A 23,078-nucleotide genomic window follows, 5' to 3' on the forward strand; every position below is an offset into this window, starting at 1 on the left:
AGCTCTTCATCCGATCACTATGCTCACGGATCATAAGAACTTAGTATATTTGGATACTGCTAAACGTTTGAACTCACGTCAGGCTAGGTGGGCCTTGTTTTTCTCTCGCTTCAATTTTGTGGTCACCTACCGACCTGGGTCAAAAAATGTGAAGGCTGATGCCTTGTCCCGTAGCTTCGGGACTCCTGAGCTTCCAGAGGCTACTGACAGTAATATTTTGTCTCCAGGGGTTGTGCTGGCAGCTGTCTCCTCCCACCTCTCCTCTCAAATTTTAGCAGAACAAAGATCTGCACCTAAAGACCTTCCGGAAGGCAAATTATTTGTTCCTCTTTCTTGTCGTTTGAGAGTGTTGGAGGAGACGCATTGCTCGGTGTTGGCAGGTCATCCGGGAATGCGGAGTACCTTGGATCTCTTAAAGAGAAGTTACTGGTGGCCTCACATGACTAATGATGTGCACGCATTTGTCCAAGCCTGTCAGGTCTGTGCGCGAGGAAAGACTCCCAGGAGACGTCCTGAGGGGCCTCTTCTTCCGCTTCCAGTTCCCACCAGGCCGTGGTCTAAAGTGTCTATGGACTTTGTCACTGATCTGCCAGCGTCTCAAGGCTGTACAGTGGTTTGGGTAGTAGTGGACCGTTTCTCTAAAATGGGACACTTTGTTCCGTTAAAAAAGTTGCCTTCAGCTGAAGAATTAGCTGAATTGTTTATACAGAATATTGTACGCCTCCATGGTATACCAGATGATATTGTGTCAGATAGGGGCGTACAATTTGTTTCCAAATTTTGGCGAGCATTTTGTTCTAGACTGGAAGTTAATTTATCGTTCTCGTCGGCGTTTCACCCTGAGTCTAATGGTCAGTCCGAGAGAATGAATCAGGAGATGATTCAATATCTGCGACTCTTTGTCTCGGACAGTCAGGACCAGTGGGTGAAATTCCTTCCGTTGGCAGAATTTGCTATTAATAACCACAGTAGTTCGTCCACACAGGTATCTCCGTTTTTCTGCAATTATGGTTTTCATCCTCGTTTCTCTTTTTCATCTGTGCCTGTCTCTAATATTCCTCGAGCGGAAGCCATTACATCCAAGTTGCGCTCACTCTGGTCACAGGTTCGGGGGAATATTCAGAGGGCACAAAATTCTATGGTCCAACAAACTGAAAGAAGGCGCACTAACTCCGATACGTTTGTGGTGGGGGATAAAGTGTGGTTATCCACGAAAAACCTTAAATTGAAGGTCCCCTCTTTGAAGTTTGCGCCCAGGTTTGTGGGTCCGTTTGTTGTTACTCATATTGTTAACCCGGTTTCCTTCAAGATTACACTTCCAGCAGGGTGGCGGGTCCATAACACCTTCCATAAGAGTCTTCTGAAGCGCTATGTTGAGCCTGTTTTGCCTCTTTCTGACCCTCCTTCTCCATCTATTGTGGAGGGGAATCTTGAATTTGAGGTAGAAAAAATTGTGAATTCCAGATGGGTAGGTAACTCCCTGCAGTACCTGGTCCATTGGAAAGGTTTTGGTCCTGAGGATAGGTCTTGGGTTCCGGCTAGAGATGTTCATGCTCCACGGTTACTCAGGTTGTTTCATCAGACCTACCCTCAGAAGCCATCTTTAAGATCTAGGGGTCCGAAGGCCCCCCGTCAGGGGGGGGGTACTGTCAGGTTCGCTAGGGAGAATGCTGGAACTTCTGGTGGTGGCAGCAGCGTTCTCCGAACCCCGGCGCGTGTCCGCGCAAACTCCACCTCTCGTCCTGGGCAGCGGCTGCTAAGATCTCGCGCTGTCTAGGAGTGGCTGGGACTTTGAACCTCAGCTTGGTGCCTGTTGTTCTGCACCGTGAGGGGTTAATTCCCAGATGCTGTCCAGCTCCTATCAGGTTCTGGAGGTGGAGTTCTGGCTGCATAAATTGCAGCTTCACTAGTCACCTGTGCCAGTGTTTGAAATCTCTTTCTCCACTTGCTTGCTGCACTAGGTTGTATTGCTCTGTATCTGTATTGTTGTTACCTCGGCTAGTTTTTGACATTGACTTATTGCTTACTGACTTTGCTATTGACGTACCCTCCCGTTGTGACTCCGGCTAGTTTACGATTCTTTTGTGTTTTATGTTCGTCAGTCTGTTTGTATTTCCCTTCCCGCACTTAAACCAGAGTATTCCGAGTCTTCAAGTAGTCGCCCCACGGTTTAGCGTGGGGGGGCTATAGGAAGGGACAGAGGCTGGGGCAAGCTCAGGGCACACTATCCCCTGTCTTTTGTGTACCCAATCCTAACAGGCGCAGAGTGGCCGCCACTGGTAGGGGCGCAGAGTGGCCGCCACTGGTAGGGGCGCAGTGTGGCCGCCACTGGTAGGGGCGCAGTGTGGCCGCCACTGGTAGGGGCGCAGAGTGCACGCCACTGGTAGGCGCGCAGAGTGCACGCCACTGGTAGGCGCGCAGAGTGCACGCCACTGGTAGGCGCGCAGTGTGCACGCCACTGGTAGGCGCGCAGTGTGCACGCCACTGGTAGGCGCGCAGTGTGCACGCCACTGGTAGGCGCGCAGTGTGCACGCCACTGGTAGGCGCGCAGTGTGCACGCCACTGGTAGGCGCGCAGTGTGCACGCCACTGGTAGGCGCGCAGTGTGCACGCCACTGGTAGGCGCGCAGTGTGCACGCCACTGGTAGGCGCGCAGTGTGCACGCCACTGGTAGGCGCGCAGTGTGCACGCCACTGGTAGGCGCGCAGTGTGCACGCCACTGGTAGGGGCGCAGAGTGGCCGCCACTGGTAGGGGCGCAGAGTGGCCGCCACTGGTAGGGGCGCAGAGTGGCCGCCACTAGTAGGGGCGCAGTGTGGCACAAAACATCCAGTACTTACAACCCCCACTATTCCCCTTACAATGATGAGAGTGCTGATACCTGTAGTATAGGTGGTACTCAGTGTCTGCAGGGGCCCGGCCCCCAGGAACCCAGGTGCACCCGAGGGAAGAATATCCGGATGCCACTAAATCGATCTGACAGGAGACATTAGTGGCCGATGTTCCTTCAATCCCTTAAAGGCAAATACAGACGTAAGATCGTTAGTGGACAAGATGAGGGAAGGTTTGCTGCAAACACTCTGTGCTGCTGTGAGGCCGAGCTGCTACCCATACATAATGCAGCATCCAGGAACCTCCAGAATATCAGAACATTCTCCATACGCTCCACTCCTGAAATCCTCTGTGCTGCTGACCTGTGATCTCCTGTAAGACAAGTAACACGCCCGACCCAGCTCTCCTGAAATCCTCTGTGCTGCGCTGCCACTCACCTGGATACGGGGGCAGCTCTGCAGAAACCCACTGGCTGATTATAGGATTATCATCAATTACTTGTGCAGCAACGGAAGCGCGGAGACCCCGATACAGCTCAAGCATGGACCGAGAGGAGACATTATCCCGAGTCTACAGGACAAGACAGAAACTCACTGAATATAGAGGAATAGATCCCGCTATAACCTGGGGATCTCCTGTATATAATGATATATGTACAGCAGGTATAACCTGGGGATCTCCTGTATATAATGATATATGTACAGCCGGTATAACCTGGGGATCTCCTGTATATAATGATATATGTACAGCCGGTATAACCTGGGGATCTCCTGTATATAATGATATATGTACAGCCGGTATAACCTGGGGATCTCCTGTATATAATGATATATGTACAGCCGCTATAACCTGGGGATCTCCTGTATATAATGATATATGTACAGCCGGTATAACCTGGGGATCTCCTGTATATAATGATATATGTACAGCCGCTATAACCTGGGGATCTCCTGTATATAATGATATATGTACAGCTGGTATAACCTGGGGATCCCCTGTATATAATGATATATGTACAGCTGGTATAACCTGGGGATCTCCTGTATATAATGATATATGTACAGCCGGTATAACCTGGAGATCTCCTGTATATAATGATATATGTACAGCCGGTATAACCTGGGGATCTCCTGTATATAATGATATATGTACAGCCGGTATAACCTGGGGATCTCCTGTATATAGTGATATATGTACAGCCGGTATAACCTGGGGATCTCCTGTATATAGTGATATATGTACAGCCGGTATAACCTGGGGATCTCCTGTATATAATGATATATGTACAGCCGGTATAACCTGGGGATCTCCTGTATATAATGATATATGTACAGCCGGTATAACCTGGGGATCTCCTGTATATAATGATATATGTACAGCCGGTATAACCTGGGGATCTCCTGTATATAATGATATATGTACAGCCCCTATAACCTGGGGATCTCCTGTATATAATGATATATGTACAGCCGGTATAACCTGGGGATCTCCTGTATATAATGATATATGTACAGCCGGTATAACCTGGGGATCTCCTGTATATAATGATATATGTACAGCCGGTATAACCCGGGGATGTCCTGTATATAATGATATATGTACAGCCGGTATAACCCGGGGATCTCCTGTATATAATGATATATGTACAGCCGGTATAACCTGGGGGTCTCCTGTATATAATGATATATGTACAGCCGGTATAACCTGGGGATCTCCTGTATGTAATGATATATGTACAGCCGGTATAACCTGGGGATCTCCTGTATATAATGATATATGTACAGCCGGTATAACCTGGGGATCTCCTGTATATAATGATATATGTACAGCCGGTATAACCTGGGGATCTCCTGTATATAATGATATATGTACAGCCGGTATAACCTGGGGATCTCCTGTATATAATGATATATGTACAGCTGGTATAACCTGGGGATCTCCTGTATATAATGATATATGTACAGCCGGTATAACCTGGAGATCTCCTGTATATAATGATATATGTACAGCCGGTATACCCTGGGGATCTCCTGTATATAATGATATATGTACAGCCGGTATAACCTGGAGATCTCCTGTATATAATGATATATGTACAGCCGGTATAACCTGGGGATCTCCTGTATATAATGATATATGTACAGCCGGTATAACCTGGGGATCTCCTGTATATAATGATATATGTACAGCCGGTATAACCTGGGGATCTCCTGTATATAATGATATATGTACAGCCGGTATAACCTGGGGATCTCCTGTATATAATGATATATGTACAGCCGGTATAACCTGGGGATCTCCTGTATATAATGATATATGTACAGCCGGTATAACCTGGGGATCTCCTGTATATAATGATATATGTACAGCCGGTATAACCTGGGGATCTCCTGTATATAATGATATATGTACAGCCGGTATAACCTGGGGATCTCCTGTATATAATGATATATGTACAGCCGGTATAACCCGGGGATCTTACCTTGTATATATCTGTTTTTTCCGGGGTGCTGATATTCACGTGGTAGATGATGGTTTTGTTCTCCGGGGCTTTGCTGTGTTTCCAGGTCAGAACAATCTTACCGAGAAAGGGGACGGCGATGTTCAGGTCTTGTGGAGGTTCAATGTGATCTGAATATTAGAAGCAGAATTATTTACTTTGGTTATTTATATTATGAGGTGAGGGCACAAGTCATAAAATCTTCAGATGAAGTACTGTACAAACAACAACCTAAAGTTATTAAACAGACTGTGTATTAACACTGCAGAGAGCATAGAGCACAGCAGTGTGAGGACACGCCCCGAGTGCACTAGGAGGAGCTGCATTTCTGGAAAATGAGTGTATTTATCACAAACCTGCTGCTTCATACAACATACAATAACATCTGATTACTCATCTCTCCAGGGACAATACATAACACCGGATGCAGAGAGCACAGAGCACAGCAGTGTGAGGTCTGATTACACATCTCTCCAGGGACAATACATAACACTGGCTGCAGAGAGCACAGAGCACAGCAGTGTGAGGTATGATTACACATCTCACCAGGGACAATACATAACACTGGCTGCAGAGAGCACAGAGCACAGCAGTGTGAGGTCTGATTACACATCTCTCCAGGGACAATACATAACACTGGCTGCAGGGAGCACAGAGCACAGCAGTGTGAGGTCTGATTACTCATCTCTCCAGGGACAATACATAACACTGGCTGCAGGGAGCACAGAGCACAGCAGTGTGAGGTCTGATTACACATCTCTCCAGGGACAATACATAACACTGGCAGCAGAAAGTACAGAGCACAGCAGTGTGAGGTCTGATTACACATCTCTCCAGGGACAATATATAACACTGGCTGCAGAGAGCACAGAGCACAGCAGTGTGAGGTCTGATTACACATCTCTCCAGGGACAACATATAACACTGGCTGCAGAGAGCACAGAGCACAGCAGTGTGAGGTCTGATTACACATCTCTCCAGGGACAATACATAACATTGGCTGCAGAGAGCACAGAGCACAGCAGTGTGAGGACACGCCCCGAGTGCACTAGGAGGAGCTGCATTTCTGGAAAATGAGTGTATTTATCACAAACCTGCTGCTTCATACAACATACAATAACATCTGATTACACATCTCTCCAGGGACAATACATAGCACTGGCTGCACAGAGCACAGCAGTGTGAGGTCTGATTACACATCTCTCCAGGGACAATACATAACACTGGCTGCAGGGAGCACAGAGCACAGCAGTGTGAGGTCTGATTACACATCTCTCCAGGGACAATACATAACAATGACTGCAGAGAGCACAGAGCACAGCAGTGTGAGGTCTGATTACACATCTCTCCAGGGACAATACATAACACTGGCTGCAGAGAGCACAGAGCACAGCAGTGTGAGGTCTGATTACACATCTCTCCAGGGATGATACATAACACTGGCTGCAGAGAGCACAAAGCACAGCAGTGTGAGGTCTGATTACACATCTCTCCAGGGACAATACATAACACTGGCTGCAGAGAGCACAGAGCACAGCAGTGTGAGGTCTGATTACACATCTCTCCAGGTACAATACATAACACTGGCTGCAGAGAGCACAGCAGTGTGAGGTCTGATTACACATCTCTCCAGGTACAATACATAACACTGGCTGCAGAGAGCACAGAGCACAGCAGTGTGAGGTCTGAGTACACGTTTCTCCAGGGACAATACATAACACTGGCTGCCGAGAGCACAGAGCACAGCAGTGTGATGTCTGATTACACATCTCTCCAGGGACAATACATAACACTGGCTGCAGAGAGCACAGAGCACAGCAGTGTGAGGTATGATTACACATCTCTCCAGGGACAATACATAACACTGGCGGCAGAAAGTACAGAGCACAGCAGTGTGAGGTCTGATTACACATCTCCCCAGGGACAATACATAACACTGGCTGCAGAGAGCACAGAGCACAGCAGTGTGAGGTCTGATTACACATCTCTCCAGGGACAATATATAACACTGGCTGCAGAGAGCACAGAGCACAGCAGTGTGAGGTCTGATTACACATCTCTCCAGGGACAATACATAACATTGGCTGCAGAGAGCACAGAGCACAGCAGTGTGAGGTCTGATTACACATCTCTCCAGGGACAATACATAACACTGGCTGCAGAGAGCACAGAGCACAGCAGTGTGAGGTCTGATTACACATCTCTCCAGGGACAATACATAACACTGGCTGCAGAGAGCACAGAGCACAGCAGTGTGAGGTCTGATTACACATCTCTCCAGGGACAATACATAACACTGGCTGCAGAGAGCACAGAGCACAGCAGTGTGAGGTCTGATTACACTTCTCTCCAGGGACAATACATAACACTGGCTGCAGAGAGCACAGAGCACAGCAGTGTGAGGTCTGATTACACATCTCTCCAGGGACAATACATAACATTGGCTGTAGTCTGTATGGTCTCACCTGCTGATGGTTTGCCATTGGAGTAACTCTGGTTTCTCTTTGACCCTAGGGTCACCATCCAGGGAGTCATTTCCCAACAGTAGGAACATTTCCTCTAATATATTGAAGTATTTGATCAGCAGTAATGAGCAGCAGCCGCGTCTTATCCTGATATCAGCTGCAGACAGATTCCAGCTGTGCGGGTCCAGCGCCTCCCGGCCCACGCACTCCCATCACAGCCAAACTTACTGCAATTATCCCAAACTAATGATCCCTCTGAGACCTTTCCAAGAAACCCCGCAGATATCAGCCGAAAACTTAGCACAACTCCATGAATGATCACAGGATTGTTCATCCAGGACTTGCTGTTTCATGAATACAATATAGTCAAGAGCCGCACTCTACCCAATAGGAAGGTTTAATATGAGTAACATAGCGGCCGATAACTTAGTGATTGTTACTGTGTCCCAAATTCTGGAACCTATCCCTATTATTTTGGTCCTTCAGTCCGTTTAAAAACGCATCCGTTTTGACTGTTTTTGACCGCTTACCATGCGTTGGGCTGCCTACAACCTGTTTATGTATTAAGAAAATTGGGAAAACGGACAAAACAGTAACAAAAAGGATGCGTTTTTATCGGACTGAAAACAAATGACTAAAAACGTGTTCAAAACGCCGCGTGTGCCACCACCCTTACGCCTCAGCAGTATCTATCTGTATAACTAGATTTGTCTCAGGACTGTTGGGAGCCTGAGGGCGCGTTCCCACGTTGCGTTTTGGTTGCGTTTTCATTGCGTTTGAAACGCATATACAACAGCTGATGAGAGGTAATTTGCCTAATTACATTACCGTTTAGGTTTGTAAGCGCAATGTTAACGCATGCGTTAACAAAATGCGTGTGTTAACGCTTTGTTAACATGTGTGTTAACATTGCATTTACGATGCGTTTTGTAAACGGAAATGTTAACAGTTATGTAATTAGGCATATCGCCTCCTCAGCTGTTGTATATGCGTTTCAAACGCAATGAAAACGCAGGTCAAAACGCAACGTGTGAACGCGCCCTCAGGAAGTCCCCCCTCCACCCGCTACGTCATGAGAGGTCCCTGCTCTGCCGCTCCCCCGTGCTTTACACTGCAGTGCTGCTTCCTCGGCATTGCCAGGTCTCTATTCTCCCATCTGGTGATCTTCTTACTACACATCTGCAACTTGTTATTAAAACAGAACAAACATAACAAACAGGATCCGTTACAATGTATCAAGACGCTCGGGTGTGTCAGTCTACGCCGCGACTTGTGGCTGAGATACAAAATTTCTGCCGTCCTGTTTCCCAATGTTACTCAAAAATCTCAATTGCAAAGAATTTACTTATTGGAGAATTAATCAGGTGACAATTTCAGGCTTTCTTCATCAGGTAGAAGACAACATCTAATAGAACAGATGGACACAGTCACCAGACTAAGGCCGGCGGCACACGTGGCGCTTTGAACCCGATTTTGGCCAGTTTTTAAGCATGTTTTTTTTTTAAACGCATCCGTTTTTCACCAGTTTTAATTAAGATAATTGGTAAAACCTGTCAAAAACACATGCGTTTTTTTTAAAAAACAGACTGCTTAAAAACGGGCCAAAAACGGGTTCAAAACGCCACATGTGATGGAGGAGGCAAGTGATAAGAGACAGAACAATCTATGGAAGAAGAGAAGGAAACGCTCGTAGCAATAACTGTCCCAGCACTTAGGGAGTGAGATGTTTACTGTCCCTCGACTGAGTTCTGGTCCAGGGCAGTGATGACCCCATAAAGTCTGAGGAGCAGATTACTTAAAGGGAACATGTCACTAGGGTCCTCAGTTCAGGAGCCCATCACTCCTGCAGTGCACATCTGTCTTTCTGCCTTCTCTAAGCATTTGCATTACAATATAATTGTGTGTTATAACTTCCCTTGCACCTGACAGAAACCTCTGTGTAGTCCCAGGGGTTGGGTTTTGGTTTGGATGCATTTCCAAAAAACAACATGTGCCTCGTCTATGCTGCAGAAGACTCCTCAGCTCTCATCCTCCACCTTTGTGCTCCTGTACAGCTCCTTCCTCCTCCTTCACAGAGCTCACAGCCTGGAGAGCTGACATCAGTGGGAGAAGGAGGAGCTGTACAGGAGCTGAGGTGGTGGCTGAGAGCTGAGGAGTCTGCAGCACAGACAAGACAAACAAAACCAAAGCCCAACCCCTGGGACTACACAGAGGATTCTGTCAGAGTGCAAGGTAAGTTAAAACACACAATTATATTGTAATGTAAATGCTTAGAGAAGGCAGAGAGGCAGATGTGCACTGCAGGTGTGATGGGCTTCTGCAACCTGTCTGTAGTGAAAATGAGGTCCCTGCTGACAGGTTCCCTGTTCTCAGAGTGTCAAAGACCCAGACCCTCCTTTCTCTCTGAGATTTGTCTTTTAATGCAAGGACTTTAAAATCTTCAATGTTGCAGTCAGGAAGATCTAGTGATTTACACTGGATCCAACACATAGAGACAGAAATGTGCGGAGTCATGAGAAAAAAGTCAAATATTTGGTGCAATCAATGAAACTAGAAAATTCTCTTTACAATATTGTGACTTAGGCAAAAATTATTAAAGTTATTAAAATTATTAAAGACTAAAGGCAGGAAAAGTCTGCACCAGGAATGTGAGGAGAAACAACTCAAGGTCATAGATTGTGATCAATATGTGTCCTACAATACACTGACCTCCAGCTGTAATATAATATGTGTCTAACCCACAGCGAGCGAGAAACTGCACCAACACAGAGTGATGGGAGAATAGTGAGTGCAGCTCTGGAGTATAATATAGGATGTAACTCAGGATCAGTACAGGATAAGTAATGTCATGTATGTACACTGTGACTGCACCAGCAGAATAGTGAGAGCAGCTCTGGGGTATAATACAGGATGTAACTCAGGATCAGTACAGGATAAATAATGTCATGTATGTACAGTGACTACACCAGCAGCAGAATAGTGAGTGCAGCTCTGGAGTATAATACAGGATGTAACTCAGGATCAGTACAGGATAAGTAATGTCATGTATGTACCCAGCGACTGCACCAGCAGCAGAATAGTGAGTGCAGCTCTGGAGTATAATACAGGATGTAACTCAGGATCAGTACAGGATAAATAATGTCATGTATGTACACAGTGACTGCACCAGCAGCAGAATAGTGAGTGCAGCTCTGGGGTATAATACAGGATGTAACTCAGGATCAGTACAGGATAAGTAATGTCATGTATGTACACAGCAGAATTGTGAGTGCAGCTCTGGAGTATAATACAGGATGTAACTCAGGATCAGTACAGGATAAGTAATGTCATGTATGTACCCAGCGACTGCACCAGCAGCAGAATAGTGAGTGCAGCTCTGGAGTATAATACAGGATGTAACTCAGGATCAGTACAGGATAAGTAATGTCATGTATGTACACAGTGACTGCACCAGCAGCAGAATAGTGAGTGCAGCTCTGGAGTATAATACAGGATGTAACTCAGGATCAGTACAGGATAAGTAATGTCATGTATGTACACAGTGACTGCACCAGCAGCAGAATAGTGAGTGCATTCTCATTCTGCTGTGAGCTACTGACGGGTGTGGTTGTGTGCTGCTGAGCTCCTGCACCACCTGGAGCAAACCCAATCCACCCAGGCCTGCTCTCTCCTCCCCAGGGAGGGAGTGGGTTCTCTGGGATGAATCAAGCTGGAAAGTCCCAGGCTCCTGTCTCCCGGACCAGGCCGGCGGGAGGCAGGAAAAACAAGTTACCGGCCAAAACTGATGGCGTGAGAAGATCTGCCCGGAGCCAAGGACGCAGCGATGTGACCTCGGCTGCTACCCCCAAGACCCAGGGAAGCCGCAAGGTCTCCGGAACACAGAAGATCAAGGCAAGTGACATCAGCCTAAGTGCTCCTCCTGGAAAGCTGGATGTATGTGCGGGAAAGCTGGGTGGTTCAGCTGAAAAGCTGGGTGCTCACGGGGGTGTGCAAAAAGCATGGGGTGATCTTAAGGCCCGGGAGTCTGCTTCCATCTATGGCTCCCGGATTGCTGAGCACCTCCGTGAGTACGAGGAAGCTGGAAAAGCGCTGAGGAGGCTCCAGGAGGAGATAAGGGAGACCGTGGCCCTAGCGGGGGTGGCTACGCAGAGAAAGAAAAAGTCTGATCTTCTTAACACCATAGACAGACTAAAAGCCGAGGTCACCGCTCTGCAGGAGAAGCGTCATCTTATCCGTGAGCACAGCGGTCCGTTTCGTGAAAAATTGGAGAATGATGCGAGGTTTGATGACATGCGCCAGGAGCAGCTGAGAAAGCTGAAGGGGCTTGAGATCCAGGCGGATGATGGAGATGATGAGGAGGATGAGGAAGACCTGCCGTGTCCGTCTGGTGGCCTGCACCAACACCAGCAGGCCTCGCACGACAGGCTGCCTGCAGAGCAAGCGCCATTACCATCAGGCTGCGGCTCTGCCAACCTGGAGGAGGAAAGTGATGACAGCGGCCAGGGGGGGGGCGCTAATGGCTCAGATCCGTCAGCTCGAGTCCCCAGTTCACCTCCAGAACTTTTCCTTCGGCGATGATTTGCCAGATGACGACCTAAAGAGAAAGAAGACGAGACCCAAGAAGACCAAGGCCTCTCAGGAGGTGAATCTGGTGTTTCGTCCCCTCCCTGTTCCCTCCGGGCAGGCAGCAGTGCCAGCCTGTCGTGTAGGCCCCGTTACCCAGCCCAGCACGAATCCTGCAGTGGACTCGGTGCCAGGGTGCGGGGAGAGTGCAAAGCCACGTTCCATCATGGCGCAGAGCACCAGCCTTGTTTGTAGTAGCAAGGATGGTGCAGGGAAGGCATCGGCCGAAAGGCCGGACAGTGAGGGCGATCCGGCAGGTCCTGGTACTGTGCGCTGCCCCCTAGTGGGAGGGGGGGGTGGCCAAGTGCCAGGGGCAGTGGCGGTGGCTCCTGTGGCCCTTAGCGCTGTTGCTTGCTCCGGTGAGCAGCGGCAGTGTGATGGGGCTGCTGGGGCTTGTAGTGCGGCGCCTCCCAAACATCCCGTGCAGCCTGCAGAGAAAGGCGCAGAAAAAGTATTATTCTGTATTGGTGCATCAAACTCTGAAGATATGAAAGGGGCAAAAAGACTGTCTGGAGTCTGTAAGGACAAGAGGCCTCTACCACCAATCGAGCAGCGATGCTCAAACATTATAAAAACTGCTGGACAACAAGGGGTTAATGCCAATGAGGCAGAGGGCACAAGTAAGATCGGGGTTGGAGCTGCCTCTTCTCAGGCTGTATCAGCTATGGAGGTGGCTCTACCCCCAGTGCCCAGTGACGCCGAGGCAACCCCTGGTCCTCCTGGCCCAGCTGGTGTGAGTGATGCAAGGAAGCGAGGCAGTATTGTACATAGTGTGGTGAATGTTGGGGTGGTGAATGGTGCTGAGGGGGATCCTGGTGTGAGTGCTGGACCATCTGCACCCCCAGTGGTGGCCGCTCCCATAAGGAGCTATGCGAGTGTCACCGCTGGGGCAAGTGGGGTTAACTCCTTGTCTCCTGGCTCTGGGAATAGCGTTTTGCAAAGGCGTCTTCTGGAGGCTCTCAGGAGAGGGGAAAAGTCAATCACTGTAGAGGGGAGAGAGGTTGATCTGTCCTTCTGGACAGACAGGCATGGTCTGGCAGCCTTCCAAGAGAAAAGGGGGGGAGAGACTGTATGGTCTTTACCCACAACCGGGCCCGGAGCTGCCCGTAGGAATGTGGTTCGTCTTCGCTGGAGGGGCAGTGACGCATGCCCACCCAGGTCAAGGGTGGTGGAGCTCCTCCTGAAGATGAACTTCAGGGCTAGTGACATCTTTGCCCTGATACATCCTTATGGTACTCCGGAGTTCGATGTCAGCTTTGTTCGGCCGGAGGGCTTAGAGCTCTTCTGGTCGAATTATGAGCTGGCAAAGAACGAGCCCGCATGGCGAGACTTTGCTGTGCAAGCAGTGTCTCGCCAAAACACAGTCAAGAAAGTGACCGTTTTGACCCGTAACGAGTCACTTTCTTGCATGGACATCATGACTTGGCTAAGTCGTTATGGTGAGGTTGTACAGGTACCGCAGAAAAACCGCGATGAATTTGGCATTTGGTCTGGGACCTGGACCTTCATGATGAAGTTGAAGTGTTCAGGCGGCACAGTCGCCCACATTCCTTCTTCAGCCTTTCTTGGACGGGACAGAATCCTGATTTTCTACCAGGGGCAGCCGAAGGTCTGTCACAGGTGCGGTGACCCCACACACTTTAGCGCCAGCTGCCAAGTGCAGAAGTGCGCTTTGTGTGGTGGGCTAGGTCATCTCGCTGCATCCTGTAAGGACATTAGGTGTAACCTGTGTGGTGAGCTCGGTCACCCTTTCAGCCGTTGTCCTCGCTCCTTTGCCAATGCGGTTGTGACCCCAGTGGAGGAGAGCCATGAGGTTGCTTCTGCTGGGGAAGGTACCAGCAGAGGTGGAGGAGCTGAGGGGCCTGTGAAGAAAAGTAAGAATAAGTCACCTTCTCAGTTGAGGCGGCTTGAAGCCAGACAAAAAGGGAGAGAACGGGGGAAGCCTCAGGTTGCTGGGGTGACCCTTGGTCCTTCCTCAGAGGCTGGTCATGCTACTGAGGCCCTGAGGGATGATGAGTTGGATGAGGAGGTCAGGAGGATGGAGCGCGAGAAAGGTGCCATGTCCTCCACGTCCTCCCATTATGAGAGTATGGATGAGGATAACAGGATTTGGCTAGAAAATAAGCGCAAGCAGAAAAAGAAAAAACGCGGCGTATCTAAGGTACCTAAGGAAGGGAAAACTTCCTCCCCTCTGGTTGAGCTTTCCAACCGGTTCCTCACCCTCGATGAGATCGCCTCCTCGGGAAGAGAGGCTGAGGGTGGGGTTCTGGAGGTGGCGGCGGAGCAGCCTGCGGGGGGCGCTGAGTCTCTATCCTCTGGGGATGCTGGGTCCTCAGAGTGGGAGACTGACTCAGAGTCAGGAGACAAGGACGAAGGAGAGGGTGGTCCGGGTGGGTCCTTGGGGGCCAGTAATAACATGGACACCTCGATTTCATTAAAGAGAAGTTGCCCCAATTCTGATGGTAAAAAAGAAAGGGGATCATCCTCAGAGGACAGTAGAGGGAAGGGAGGTAGTAAGAAAAAAGCCGTCTAACTCAATCACTCATGATGGCGGCACCCACTCCGTTGACGCTGGCGTCCATTAATGTCGCCAGCATTAAGTCTGATGCGGCTAGATTTGCGGCCTTTGATTTTCTCGGCCGTGTTGAAGCCGACATTTTATTTTTGCAGGAGACCAGGCTGCCAGATTTGGCGGCCGTGTTTAAAGCTAAGAGGGAATGGAGACACGGGCCTTCCTATTGGTCTCTTGCGGCCGAGCCGTATAGCGGAGTGGCGGTCCTTTTTACCGCACCGGTAGAATGCCGACGAGTTATTGAGTTAGAAATGGGGAGGTGCCTGATCCTGGATGTCCTCATGAAGGGACAAGAACTTCGTCTTATTAACATCTATGGTCCCCAGTCCAAGTGGGACAGGAAGTGTCTCTTTATGAGGATCAAGCCCTACCTTTTTACAAGTCGGCAGGTGGTCTTTGGAGGGGACTTCAATGCTGTCACGAGGTCCCAGGATAGGGGGGGTTCCAGAGACAAGCTGACTTATGATAGCGTCGCACTTAATAGCATAGCTAGTGAGGCTCGCCTGGTGGATGTCCACATCCGGCACACCCCAGGCCACGCGGGGTTCACCTATTACAGGGGTAGCTGCAGGTCTAGAATAGACAGGTTTTATTTAAAGGAGGAAGCCATCTCTTCAGCAGTGTCCGTTGTTGAGGTGGAGTTCTCCGACCACTGTTTAATTTTGTTTTCTCTGAATGTTACAGAGACCCCCCGGATGGGAAGAGGCTACTGGAAGCTCAATTCGTCTCTCCTGGAGGAAGCGGAGATCAGACAATCCTTTGAGGACTTTCTTCAGAGCCAGGTACCATTGCTGGGCCTTTGTAGCAGTAAGTCAGAGTGGTGGGAGATGCTCAAGAAAAGGGTGGCGAGATTCTTCCGCCAGCTCTCGAGCCTCAGGAGCCTGGACAGGTACCGCCTGTATCAGGGCCTGAGGAGGAAACTCGAGCATCTCGTCTCAACTGGAGGTAGTCGTGAGGACATCTCCAGAGTGAAATCCTTGCTGAAGAGGTGTCAGTACGATAGACACGCATCTTTGGTTTTTGAGAGGGATTACGGGAAATACCGCTCGCCCGACCCTTACAGAAACTGCAAGATGTCAGTGAATGGTAAAGTTGTCACAGGACTGGTTGACAGTACGGGATCCCTGAAAAGGTCCAGATCAGGGATTCTGGAGGTCGTCAGATCCTTCTACTCGCACCTCTTGGGCAGGAAGGATCTAGATCGGGATGTGATGTCGGCTTTCCTGGCTGAAACTGTCCCTGAGCCAGGAGTAGACCCCTCTCTTGATGTTTTGACAGAGATGATCAGGGAAGAGGAAGTCAGCCTGGCGATTGAAGGGCTCGCCCTCAAGAAATCGCCGGGTCCGGATGGCTTAACATCTGAGTTTTATAAGACCTTTAAGGACGCCTTGGTTCCCCTCTTGACTGAGGTATTCAATGAGTGTCTTTCCTCGGGCGCTCTGCCGAAGTCAATGAGGAGGTCTGCCCTGATCATCCTGTCAAAGGGTAAGGACCGATCTCGTATTGAGAACTGGCGTCCCATAGCGCTTCTCAATACGGACAGAAAGGTTTTGGCAAAGGTGCTGTTTAATCGGCTGGTGCAGTTTGCGCCCCGGCTTCTTTCGGGGACCCAGCACTGCTCTGTTCCAGGCCGCAGTACATTTAGAGCTGTGCTTTGTGTCCGGGAGGCAGTGGAGCAGGGCAGGGCTGGTAACTGGAAGGGGTACTTGCTGTCCTTGGATCAGGCAAAAGCGTTTGATCGGGTTAACCACGAGTACCTCTGGTCTGTCCTTCTGAGGTATGGCCTGCCGGGGGAGTTTGTCAATTGGCTGAAAGTTTTGTACGCAGGGGGAGAGAGTTTCCCGCTTGTGAACGGTTGGATTGGCCGCTCTTTTGAGGTTGGGTCTGGTGTTCGCCAGGGTTGTCCTCTGAGCCCACTTTTATACGTGTTCGCGATTGACCCATTCCTTAGGAGGGTTGATCGTGGGCCGTTGGTGGGAGTCGGGATGGACCAGGCAGCACCGGAAGCCACTCTAAGGGTGGTAGCGTATGCCGATGACGTCACTGTTTTTGTGTCCTCGAGAGGGGAGGCGCAATGGGTGATGTCAGAGGTTGACCGCTACTCAGAGGCTTCTGGGTCCAAGATCAACCGGGATAAGTGTGAGAGTCTCTGGCTGGGAGAGGGGGATCCAGGCTTTGATCTCCCGGACACTCTTCCAGGGCCCCAAGACTCTGCCAAAGTTCTCGGCATCGAATTTGGCCAGGGGGATTACCCTATGCGAAACTGGGATGGCAGGCTTAAGATCGCCGCTCAGAGGGTGGACCAGTGGAAGGGTTGGTCTTTGACCCTCAGAGAAAGGGTTAATCTGATCAAAACCTACCTGCTCCCATTGCTGATATATCTGGGCAGTGTGTGCATGTTGCCAGAACCCCTCTGGACTCGGGTCTACAGTCTGTTCTTCCAGCTGTTATGGGGGAATAGGCTGAACCTAATCAAGAGGGAGGTTACTTACCGCACGAGGAGACAAGGAGGGTTGTGTATGGTCAACCCTGTGGTATTCCTAGTGAATACCTTTCTTAAGATCAATGTAGCAAACCTCTGGAAAGAGAGGGCTCCTCCGTGGGTATACTCCTGCAGGGGATGGGCTCCTCCGTGGGTATACTCCTGCAGGGGATGGTTTCGGCCTTTCTTCCAGGAATGGGAGACAGGAGGGCGAGTGAAGGATCTCCGTACACCGCATGGGCATCTTCCGGCTTACGCTACCCCGGTTCTGAAGGTGATTCGCCGGTGGGGTCTGGGAATGTGGGAGATCAGGACCATGTCGAGGAAACTCCTTGACAAGAGGGTTCTGTTGACCCATTTCCAGAAGCCTCTGGCCCTCAGGGATTGCCCAAGTCGGGATCTTGGGGTGGGTTTGAGTTTATTGAATTCCATCAGGATCCCCCTGAAGTTTTGGGACGTGACTTGGCGCTGCTTCCATGGAAAGCTGTGTGTGAGGGACAATCTGAAGTGTAGGAGCTCTGAGGAAAGGGGTTGTCCCCGGGAGGAGTGCGGTGGCCTGCTGGAGAGCATGGACCACTTCCTGCTTCAGTGCCCCTTTAACACAGAGGTGTACAACCGGGTGGGCGCTTCCATCCATTGGCCCGGGTTGGCCGGTCTCTCCTATGCGGAGTGGGCCTATGGAGCATTCAGAGGCCTGGGTGGCCGGGACCGCTGCACGTTATTTCTAGTTAGTCTAGTGGTCAGGTACCACACGTGGAACGCACGGTGTTTAGTGTCGACGCAGCGTAAAATCCTCCCGGTGGATGAGGTGGTTAGGAACATTCTGGGTGACCTGGTGAAGGTGCGCTCTCTGGAGTATGAGAGGCTGGGCACGGGGAGGGCCTCTCTCCTTTGGAGGGGGTTCTCCTTTAGTGTCCCTTAGTCTGTCATCTCCTCTCCTGGTGTTGGGCTGAAGCTGACACTGTAGATTTTTGTTTTGTATCTGGGCATGTAGTGATGTAGCGGCTTGCAGGCACCGAACCTGGGCTTTATGTGGTTTTGATATATGTTGATATGTTTAATGTGTTTGTATCTTGTGTACAGTGTGATATAGTTATATGTAGTTATAGTTCTTGTGTGTATATAGGTTGGTTGGTTTTGGGGTGTTGATGTTAGGGTGTTAGGTTGGGAGGGGGGTGGACGGGACTTGGACTGTACGATCCTGGGCACTGGTCTGGACTATATAGCGTTAGACCAGTGTCTGGGGGGGGAGGGTGATGGGCGTGGGATTTAGTTAGTTATATTTTATGTTATTTAATGTTAAAGTTATTTCCGTTATATTCATTGTTATTTCTGTGTTTATTTATTGTTTATTTATTTATGTGCATTTTGCTGTGTATTTCGATAAAAAAAAAAAAAAAAATTTAGGTGGTGGGACTGGGTGAAGGTTTTGTTTGTTTTCATGCTGAGTGTGTGGTGTGTGTGTGGCTGGGCCAGGAGGTTTTGTAAGTTTATTTTCGTTTATATTTGTTCTTTTGTAATTCTTTTGCCAGAAGTTATGGCTTTATTTATGTTTATTATTGTTATGTTTTTCACTTTTATATAAAATAAAAGATTTACAGGATGTACAGATACATATAGACACAGATACATGTAGACGCGATTTACATGCGGAGCGACACAACGCCATTCCGGCTGCTTGCGTCGCTCCGTAGAGTGCAGTGACACAGGCGGCAGATGATGACGTCACGCCTCCTGTGTCACTCAGCGGAGCCGCGGCTGCCAGAAGAGCCGCGTGAATACGGGACCCGCGTGCCATGGGAGCACCCTGCCTCGAGGTAAGTATGAGTTTTATTATTTTTATTGTCCAATTATTAATTAAATGTGGCATTATATAGGCGATTACTGCTGTACTTCTATATATACTTATGAGGCCAGATTCCTTTTTTTACTGGGGGGCTGTAAATATTGATATGAGGGGCCACATTCTTATTACACTGGGGGGGGGGCTGTATATATTTATATGGGGGGCCGTATTCTGTTTATTCTGGGGGGGCTGTATATATTTATATGGGGGGCCGTATTCTGTTTATTCTGGGGAGCTGTATATATTTATATGGGGGGCCGTATTCTGTTTATTCTGGGGGGGCTGTATATATTTATATGGGGGGCCGTATTCTGTTTATTCTGGGGGGGCTGTATATATTTATATGGGGGCAGTATTCTGTTTATTCTGGGGGGGGGCTGTATATATTTATATGGGGGCCGTATTCTGTTTATTCTGGGGGGGCTGTATATATTTATATGGGGGACCATACTCTTTTTACTCTGGGGGGGCTGTATATATTTATATGGGGAGCCGTATTCTGTTTATTCTGGGGGGGGGGGGCTGTATATATTTATATGGGGTGCCAAATTCTTATTACACTGGGGGGGCTGTATATATTTATATAGGGGGCCAAATTCTTATTACACTGGGGGGGGGGGCTGTATATATTTATATGGGGGACCATACTCTTTTTATTCTGGGGGGGGGCTGTATATATTTATATGGGGGGCCGTATTCTGTTTATTCTGGGGGGGCTGTATATATTTATATGGGGGGCCAAATTCTTATTACACTGGGGGGGCTGTATATATTTATATGGGGGGCCGTATTCTGTTTATTCTGGGGGGGCTGTATATATTTATATGGGGGCCGTATTCTGTTTATTCTGGGGGGCTGAATATATTTATATGGGGGGCCGTATTCTGTTTATTCTGGGGGGCTGCATATATTTATATGGGGGGCCGTATTCTGTTCATTCTGGGGGGCTGTATATATTTATATGGGGGGCCAAATTCTTATTACACTGGGGGGGGGCTGTAAATATTTATATGGGGGGCCGTATTCTGTTTATTCTGGGGGGCTGTATATATTTATATGAGGGGCCAAATTCTTATTACACTGGGAGGGGGGCTGTATATATTTATATGGGGGGCCGTATTCTGTTTATTCTGGGGGGGCTGTATATATTTATATGGGGGGCCGTATTCTGTTTATTCTGGGGGGGCTGTATATATTTATATGGGGGGCCATATTCTGTTTATTCTGGGGGGGGCTGTATATATTTATATGGGGGGCTGTATTCTGTTTATTCTGGGGGGCTGTATATATTTATATGGGGGGCCATATTCTGTTTATTCTGGGGGGGCTGTATATATTTATATGGGGGGCTGTATTCTGTTTATTCTGAGGGGCTGTATATATTTATATGGGGGACCATTCTCTTTTTATTCTGGGGGGGCTGTATATATTTATATGGGGGAATATACTCTTTTTATTCTGGGGGGGTTTGTATATATTTATATGGGGGGCCGTATTCTGTTTATTCTGGGGGGCTGTATATATTTATATGGGGGGCCGTATTCTGTTTATTCTGGGGGGCTGTATATATTTATATGGGGGGCCGTATTCTGTTTATTCTGGGGGGGGCTGTATATATTTATATGGGGGGCCGTATTCTGTTTATTCTGGGGGGCTGTATATATTTATATGGGGGTCCATATTCTGTTTATTCTTGGGGGCTGTATATATTTATATGGGGGGCCGTATTCTGTTTATTCTGGGGGGGCTGTATATATTTATATGGGGGGCCGTATTCTGTTTATTCTGGGGGGCTGTATATATTTATATGGGGGACCATACTCTTTTTATTCTGGGGGGCTGTATATATTTATATGGGGGGCCGTATTCTGTTTATTCTGGGGGGCTGTATATATTTATATGGGGGACCATACTCTTTTTATTCTGGGGGGGCTGTTTATATTTATATGGGGGGCCTTATTCTGTTTATTCTGGGGGGGCTGTATATATTTATATGGGGGGCCGTATTCTGTTTATTCTGGGGGGGCTGTATATATTTATATGGGGGGTCGTATTCTGTTTATTCTGGGGGGGCTGTATATATTTATATGGGGGACCATACTCTTTTTATTCTGGGGGGGCTGTATATATTTATATGGGGGACCATATTCTGTTTATTCTGGGGGGGCTGTATATATTTATATGGTGGGCCGTATTCTGTTTATTCTGGGGGGCTGCATATATTTATATGGGGGGCCGTATTCTGTTCATTCTGGGGGGCTGTATATATTTATATGGGGGGCCAAATTCTTATTACACTGGGGGGGGGCTGTAAATATTTATATGGGGGGCCGTATTCTGTTTATTCTGGGGGGCTGTATATATTTATATGAGGGGCCAAATTCTTATTACACTGGGAGGGGGGCTGTATATATTTATATGGGGGGCCGTATTCTGTTTATTCTGGGGGGGCTGTATATATTTATATGGGGGGCCGTATTCTGTTTATTCTGGGGGGGCTGTATATATTTATATGGGGGGCCATATTCTGTTTATTCTGGGGGGGGCTGTATATATTTATATGGGGGGCTGTATTCTGTTTATTCTGGGGGGCTGTATATATTTATATGGGGGGCCATATTCTGTTTATTCTGGGGGGGCTGTATATATTTATATGGGGGGCTGTATTCTGTTTATTCTGGGGGGCTGTATATATTTATATGGGGGACCATTCTCTTTTTATTCTGGGGGGGCTGTATATATTTATATGGGGGAATATACTCTTTTTATTCTGGGGGGGTTTGTATATATTTATATGGGGGGCCGTATTCTGTTTATTCTGGGGGGCTGTATATATTTATATGGGGGGCCGTATTCTGTTTATTCTGGGGGGCTGTATATATTTATATGGGGGGCCGTATTCTGTTTATTCTGGGGGGGGCTGTATATATTTATATGGGGGGCCGTATTCTGTTTATTCTGGGGGGCTGTATATATTTATATGGGGGTCCATATTCTGTTTATTCTTGGGGGCTGTATATATTTATATGGGGGGCCGTATTCTGTTTATTCTGGGGGGGCTGTATATATTTATATGGGGGGCCGTATTCTGTTTATTCTGGGGGGCTGTATATATTTATATGGGGGACCATACTCTTTTTATTCTGGGGGGCTGTATATATTTATATGGGGGGCCGTATTCTGTTTATTCTGGGGGGCTGTATATATTTATATGGGGGACCATACTCTTTTTATTCTGGGGGGGCTGTTTATATTTATATGGGGGGCCTTATTCTGTTTATTCTGGGGGGGCTGTATATATTTATATGGGGGGCCGTATTCTGTTTATTCTGGGGGGGCTGTATATATTTATATGGGGGGTCGTATTCTGTTTATTCTGGGGGGGCTGTATATATTTATATGGGGGACCATACTCTTTTTATTCTGGGGGGGCTGTATATATTTATATGGGGGACCATACTCTTTTTATTCTGGGGGGCTGTAAATATTTATATGGGGGGCCGTATTCTGTTTATTCTGGGGGGGCTGTATATATTTATATGGGGGACCATTCTCTTTTTATTCTGTGGGGCTGTATATATTTATATGGGGGGTCGTATTCTGTTGGGGCTGTATATATTTATATGGGGGGCCGTATTCTGTTTATTCTGGGGGGGCTGTATATATATATATATGGGGGGACCATACTCTTTTTATTCTGGGGGGCTGTATATATTTATATGGGGGACCATACTCTTTTTATTCTGGGGGGGGGCTGTATA

General features: G+C 48.3%; 1 protein-coding gene across 4 annotated transcripts in view; it reads right to left on the reverse strand.

Annotated features, from left to right (window-relative positions):
• Positions 1-23,078, reverse strand: part of IL5RA (interleukin 5 receptor subunit alpha) — an 89,952-nt gene that overhangs the window by 18,822 nt on the left and 48,052 nt on the right. For 3 of the 4 annotated variants that reach the window (XM_072132000.1, XM_072132003.1, XM_072132002.1), the window contains exons 3-5: positions 5,312-5,460; positions 3,267-3,399; positions 2,879-3,011 (exon numbers count right to left, since the gene is read on the reverse strand). In XM_072132000.1, the coding sequence (XP_071988101.1) occupies positions 2,879-3,011; positions 3,267-3,399; positions 5,312-5,460 (415 nt within the window). Of the gene's footprint in view, positions 1-2,878; positions 3,012-3,266; positions 3,400-5,311; positions 5,461-7,794; positions 7,909-23,078 lie in introns of those variants that run through there. The other variant, XM_072132001.1, reaches the window with a different exon arrangement.

Source organism: Engystomops pustulosus, unplaced genomic scaffold (assembly GCF_040894005.1).
Source record: "Engystomops pustulosus unplaced genomic scaffold, aEngPut4.maternal MAT_SCAFFOLD_197, whole genome shotgun sequence".
Classification (NCBI taxonomy): Eukaryota; Metazoa; Chordata; class Amphibia; order Anura; family Leptodactylidae; genus Engystomops; species Engystomops pustulosus.